Source organism: Gymnoscopelus braueri (assembly GCF_963280865.1).
Source record: "Gymnoscopelus braueri genome assembly, chromosome: 17".
NCBI classification, from domain to species: Eukaryota; Metazoa; Chordata; class Actinopteri; order Myctophiformes; family Myctophidae; genus Gymnoscopelus; species Gymnoscopelus braueri.
This window is the reverse complement of record NC_137617.1, coordinates 8,089,098-8,096,421: the sequence shown is the minus strand read 5'-3', so window position 1 is coordinate 8,096,421 and position 7,324 is coordinate 8,089,098. Positions and strand designations below refer to the sequence as shown.

The 7,324-nt window shown below is 36.8% G+C and overlaps 1 protein-coding gene across 1 annotated transcript; it reads left to right on the top strand.

Annotated features, from left to right (window-relative positions):
* The first annotated feature begins 2,082 nt into the window (after positions 1–2,082).
* Positions 2,083–5,385, top strand: LOC308104248 (uncharacterized protein). The gene is made up of 4 exons (XM_080454631.1): positions 2,083–2,155; positions 2,348–2,698; positions 4,115–4,324; positions 5,029–5,385. The coding sequence occupies exons 1-4, from the start codon at positions 2,122–2,124 to the stop codon at positions 5,073–5,075; spliced, it is 642 nt and encodes a 213-aa protein (XP_080310757.1). The 5' UTR covers positions 2,083–2,121; the 3' UTR covers positions 5,076–5,385.
* The last annotated feature ends 1,939 nt before the right edge of the window (positions 5,386–7,324 follow it).

Sequence of the window (7,324 nt, the reverse complement as noted above, 5' to 3'; positions counted from 1 at the left end):
ACTACCTGTACTGTTAATAACCATGTTAATAAAGTATTCAATCAATCAATCAATCAATCAAAACATGTGCATGAGATAGAGGTGTTGGCCATGTCCTAAACCAGTGTTTGTGAATGTTGATGACTTAGTTTTTTTTGCTTTTGGGTCATCTGAATACTTTTGAGTTTTCTTTTTAAACTGACCTAGCCAAGCCTTTGCCAACAGGGGGAGCCCTGCCTTTCCATTACAAAGGACTAGGCTGTTTGCAGAAGTCAGGGCCAGATCCATGGGATGCTGGGCCTGAGACTGCCTCATGCCCATAGGGTCAACAGGGTTAACAGTCACAAAATGACATGAGCTGTGCTTAAAGTCTGACACATGTACAACTAGGATGGATGTACAATACAACATGTATGTTCATCCAGCCTGACTGTAGTGACCTGTAACCAGTTGTAGAGCAGGGGTGGGCAACCATGTCTTTAAGATCAACCGTTGAACAATTTGAAAACATAAAGGAAAAAATCCATTCATAGAGTCCATCGTCCAATCGTGCTCAGGTTTGCTGGTTTGAATGTGAACCCCAACAAGTCATAACAGGGGCACAGTGAGAATTAACCCAGACATTACCCTGATTGTAAACACAATTTCCACTGTATCCATACGCCGAATGATGAAAATATCCGATCTACAAGCTGATGTAGAATTAGCTGTGCGAAAGTAGCCGATCTACAATCTAAGAACCCAACTTGGGAACAGGAGGGGTGCATGAATATCGCTGCTTGGTGACAAAGCTACTACTATTCAACAACTAATGAGAAGAGACATCAGTAGTACAGACACAGACACCATGAGACAAAAAACACATCATTTTGTTTTTCTTTTCATCATGTGAAATGTTTTAGTTTAATCAGCAACACCTGTGCAGCGGTGGTGAAGAAAGGGGGCTTGGAAAGATACTTATAATGAAAAAGAAAACTTTTCCTTGACTAATGAAAAACTAAGAAGGAACTGAATCGTCGTATTTATGTGTTGTTTACTGTACATGAAACTGGATTAAGTACTGTCATCAGTATTTCAAGTACATATTTGTCTCATCAGTGCAGCATGTGATTGCAGTGAATCTGAGCAGACTGCTCAGACCACCCTTAGAAGCCGGCCTCTTCGATGTAAGACCAGAGACGAGCTCATGTCTGCACGACACTAAGCTGGCCATGTGACGATACATGAAATAAGAAGAAGAAGTGAAGAAAGGGAACTTGGAAAGACACTTTCGGACAAACCTCAAACCATTTGACTAGATTTTTCCAGCTGAAGACAGACGAAGGAACTGAAATCTCAACCAGGTATACGTTTCATGAAACCCGGTTAGTATTTTATACGTCCCATGAATAATTTATCTTTCATTTATTGCCTTTAATGTTCATATAAAGCTACTGACTTCTGTATTTGCAAATAAAATGTAAAAGCGGAGATTTCCATGTCTGGTGAATGTAGATCTCATCATCAGTCTTGAAAAACGGCTGAGTATAGATCTCATTCCCAAAAAGGTCAGAAAGGGCAGCAGAAGTAAATGTTTCATGAGTAGAAGTGATTGTTGAGACTGAACCCCATAGGGCCATTCTGACTTTAATAATAATAATAATAACACATACAGTTTATATAGCGCTTTTCTGAGTACTCAAAGTCGCTTAACAAAATAGCAACAAAATAAAAACAAATGAGCTTTCTTGAATGAGCCTTTCATGTGACACTTATTTCTCTGGGTACAGTATTTTCCTACTTTGCCCGTTCATGAAATGTATCTCTATTTGTGGGGTCTTTTTGGTTCAGCTTCTGAAATTCAGGGTCAGGCTCTGGTCCAGTTGGCCCATTTTTCTATGTACAATGGAACATGTGGTATTGAGTTAGGACTGAGGGAAGGACAGTTTTTGTTTGTTTCATTGCATGTTAAAACACTGACCGCAAAATGTGGCAAAGCGTCATACAGCTCAGGTGTCACAGGAAAGAACCACAACATGAAAACATTTTACTCAGCTAACCAATCACATTTTGTTTATCATTTAGTAGAAGTCTATTTGCTTAACACATTTGACATCAGTGTCAAAGAGCTTTGTCACTGTCAACTTCATTCCACCATCAGACATGGCAAAGCTGCATCTGATTTTAGCTCTTCTAGGTAACCTTTAAGTATTTTTTATTGTGTTTTGATATTAATTATTATCATTATTATAAAGTAAAGTATTATCATTCTTAGGTTGTTCTTTTTTTGTGTATTCTTTTGAATGGGTTGCATCTTCTTTTACTGTGTTAAACTTTGTGGAACTATATGATGCAGTTTATCTAATTTCTTATTGTTTTCATGTTCCAGGTGTCATTTACATCAGTCAGGATGGGGTCTCTGGATTAGAAGTGGAGTTGACAGTCAGACCAGGAGACAACATCACTCTCTACTGTGATTGCAGAAAATCACCTGGAGCCGACATAGTGTGGTTCAGGAACTGCTCTCATAAAAACCAACCTCCTCTTGAAATTAATGAACAAAATTCCCCTTCTAATTTCAAGTATAACAAATCTAGTCAATCCTATGATCTTCTGATAGAGAAGGTAACTGATTCTGACCTTGGTCTCTATTACTGTGGAACCAAGGAGCTTTTGTTAGTGGAGGAAAAAGTTAAACCATTCTACAAATATGGCAACATCGCCACAAGGATTTCATTCAGTAAGTACTGTATTGTGCTACGCTTACTTTTATTTATCCATTACTATTTACAATCGGGTGCTCGGTGCAGAAGTGTAATTTGAGGTTTAAGCACAGGTGGGTATTCCTGCTGGGCATTGCTGCTGCCTGTTGCACCTCCGACGGTGCTGCTAGGCTGCAGGGTCGCCAGCTGGGAACCACCGGTGGCTCCACCACCAACTAAGGCAGGGGTGGGCAGCATTTTTTTCAAGGGGGCCATACTGACTTCGATAAAGTGATTGAAGGGCCACACATTGGACAATTGAATTGAAACTTGAAACACATACTGTAGTGCTGAATTATGTTAAAAATGCATACATTTGATAGACAGTAGACACAATTGACAACTTTACTATATGGTCAACTTTTTTACCCTTTTTTTACAGCTTTAATGTGAGTATCACTCACATTATCAAACGTATTGCATTATGTTATTAATATGGATCCCTTGCTGACTGTTTAACTGTTACATTTAAAATATTTAACATTTGAGTACATACGGATGGATTATGGATTTTTGTACTTAAATGGTATTAATTACTAATAATTAACTGGAGTCGAGTTCCCTCAAAACCATTGACATAATGCTGCCTTTTAAGATTATTGATGGTCATTTTGTTTTTCTTTGAGGGCTTCGAGGGCCGGATTGAGATGTCCCATGTGTTACTGAGCTTGTGTGTTTGTGGAATGAGTCCCAGAAAGAACTAATAGACTAATTAATTTGTGGTTGCAAACAAGACAACAAGTCTATAACAGTGTTTATATTCTTTAACTCATTCTGTATTCCCATTAAGATATGGTCATTACAATACAAATAGTAACTCTAAACCTGGTAATACCACCTATATTCTGAGGTGGTATCCAAAAGAGTGGACACCTGAAAAGCCTTCTTTTATTTTCTTTACATTTATTACATTCGACAGAGTAAGGCTTCTAATTAAATTACTTGGTTTTCAGTGCCTGCCTTTACATTAAATACTCCTCCTCCTCCTACTACTACTACTACTACTACTACTACTACTACTACTACTACTACTACTACTACTACTACTACTACTACTACTACTACTACTACTAATAATAATAATAATAATAACAACAGTAATAACAACAGTAATAACAATAATAATGTTATATTTGCCATACAGGTATGTGCTGTTTATTAACAAATATTTTGTAACACATTTGCAAGAGCAAGAAATTACTAGATCACTGGTTCTCCAGAGGGTCCCTGGAGATCCCTCTGGGTTCTTTGAAGGGGTTCTAAATGGACCCTTACAGGTCTGTAACTCTGAGAGTTATGGGGGTCCTTGAAATTAAACAAGTTTGAGAACCAGTCGGGTTGCAGCAAAAATACAAGTACTGTACCATGTGTCGTTATCCATCCCTTATGAACAGATCATTTTCTTAATGACCTTGGTGACTGTGACAGCAGTGTGAGCAGCAACAGCAGCAGCACCAGCAGCAACAGCAGTGACAGCATTAACAGCAGCAACAGCATTAACAGCAGTGACAGTGACTGTGGTATGAGCTGGCTCCTGTTGGTTCTCTCCAGAGCGATGAATCTTCTCCTGCTGCCCTGTGCCTACTATATAGGAACCATCTGTGGTAGGTCAACATCAGTAACAAAAACAATTTACGCAAATACTGTACTTAAGATACATTTTGAGAATATTCTAGTTTACTTGATTCTTCAACACCTTACCCGACTACAAATATTTGAAAACTTTAGTTACTATTGACTTTGTACATTCTTATTAATACAAAACCCCAATTCTATAAAACAGCAGTTCCACAAGCTTTGCTATTTTCCAAATCATTTCGCCAATCTTCAAAAATGTGTGTATGAGTACTTTTACTTTTGGTACTTCTGATGCCACTACATATGTACTTTTACTCAAATAAAATGTTGAATACAGGAGTATATCTAGACTATGGTACTTTTACTTAAGTAACAAATCTGAGTACCTCTTCCACCACTGGTCATCATGTAGATTAAGCCTTGATCATTGAGAGAGCTTCTAATCTAATGAGGCTTAATTTGGTTTACAATTGAGAACCATTAGTATAATTATGGAACGCATGACACAATCTCTCTCTCTCTCTCTCTCTCTCTCTCTCTCTCTCTCTCTCTATCTCTCTCTCTCTCTCTATCTCTCTCTCTCTCTCTCTCTCTCTCTCCTGTCTAAAACAAAAGACAGTTGATAAAATGAGTATTGTGATCAATATGATTAAAACAAACATGCTTGTATGAATTACATTAATATGATTTATATATCAGTCTAATACATTTGTCTTCATGTTGTAACCAGGGTACAACCGTAGCAAGAGAGAAGAACTTCAGAGGAGAACCAACTGAACCAGGAACTTTTTAAATAAATAAATTACCTTAAAAAAAATAATTGCTTGAAACAGCTTTGCACATAATAAAATAATTAAGAATAGATTTTGAACAGAGTAGCCGTGATTAGCCTCTCCTGACAGTGGAAGAATTAAGCCACATACCAAATAAGAAATCTGGGTAAGCTCCTGTTCACCACCGTAGAGACTGTTTCCTACTAAAGTTTAGTCACCCTGATGAAAGCTATGTGCCGCAATGTGTAGACCCTTTCTTGCCATGCATTAGCCAATCCAATAAAGGCTTTTTAATTGGTTCCTTTTCTATTTTGTTATTCAACATTTACATTGGTGTGTTATCCGGATAGTTGATGAATGTATACTACTGTCAAGATTCAATGAATGAATAAATAAATAAAGGGAAAATTACATTATGAATGAACCACTTACAGCCCTATTTCAAATATAGTGAAAATAGCAAATGTACAATGTATGTATATATGTATATGTATATGTATATGCCACTTTAGATTAGGCTAATGCAGCCTTTAAAACCAGGAAAATATTCCCAATTCCCAGATTTACCATAATGAATTACTCTATGAGATATACAGTATAGGCCTATACCAGTCACACATCACTCAATATATTGTGAAACCTGCCTTACAAAGGTTATCCAGGGACAGACAGACTGCCACTCCCTCCCATTGTTGATGTGCCAGGCGGCAGCATAGTTTCAGTTGAACCCAGTCACCATTATGTGTGGGTGTTGTTTAAAATATATTAATTTGCGATCATTAGGTAGGCTATACTCTGAGATCTATTTAGCCACTGCCTTTTCATCTTATTATAGACCCCTAATTCAAATAATGCAAAGAGAGCAAGTCAATAGTTTAATATGTAAATTTATGAAAAAAAGTGTAATGCACATCAAACAATAATAAAAACATTATTTATGATTTACATACTGATGATTGCACGTAGATTAAGCCTTGATCATTGAGAGAGCTTCTAATCTAATGAGGCTTAATTTGGTTTACAATTGAGAACCATTAGTATAATTATGGAACGCATGACACAATCTCTCTCTCTCTCTCTCTCTCTCTCTCTCTCTCTCTCTCTCTCTCTCTCTCTCTCTCTCTCTCTCTCTCTCTCTCTCTCTCTCCTGTCTAAAACAAAAGACAGTTGATAAAATGAGTATTGTGATCAATATGATTAAAACAAACATGCTTGTATGAATTACATTAATATGATTTATATATCAGTCTAATACATTTGTCTTCATGTTGTAACCAGGGTACAACCGTAGCAAGAGAGAAGAACTTCAGAGGAGAACCAACTGAACCAGGAACTTTTTAAATAAATAAATTACCTTAAAAAATGAATTGCTTGAAACAGCTTTGCACATAATAAAATAATTAAGAATAGATTTTGAACAGAGTAGCCGTGATTAGCCTCTCCTGACAGTGGAAGAATTAAGCCACATACCAACTAAGAAATCTGGGTAAGCTCCTGTTCACCACCGTAGAGACTGTTTCCTACTAAAATTTAGTCACCCTGATGAAAGCTATGTGCCGCAATGTGTAGACCCTTTCTTGCCATGCATTGATTAGCCAATCCAATAAAGGCTTTTTAATTGGTTGCTTTTCTATTTTGTTATTCAACATTTACATTGGTGTGTTATCCGGATACGTTGATGAATGTATACTACTGTCAAGATTCAATGAATGAATAAATAAATAAAGGGAAAATTACATTATGAATGAACCACTTACAGCCCTATTTCAAATATAGTGAAAATAGCAAATGTACAATGTATGTATATTTGTATATGTATATGTATATGCCACTTTAGATTAGGCTAATGCAGCCTTTAAAACCAGGAAAATATTCCCAATTCCCAGATTTACCATAATGAATTACTCTATGAGATATACAGTAGACCTATACCAGTCACACATCACTCAATATATTGTGAAACCTGCCTTACAAAGGTTATCCAGGGCCAGACAGACTGCCACTCCCTCCCATTGTTGATGTGCCAGGCGGCAGCATAGTTTCAGTTGAACCCAGTCACCATTATGTGTGGGTGTTGTTTAAAATATATTAATTTGCGATCATTAGGTAGGCTATACTCTGAGATCTATTTAGCCACTGCCTTTTCATCTTATTATAGACCCCTAATTCAAATAATGCAAAGAGAGCAAGTCAATAGTTTAATATGTAAAAATATGAAAAAAAGTGTAATGCACATCAAACAATAATAAAAAC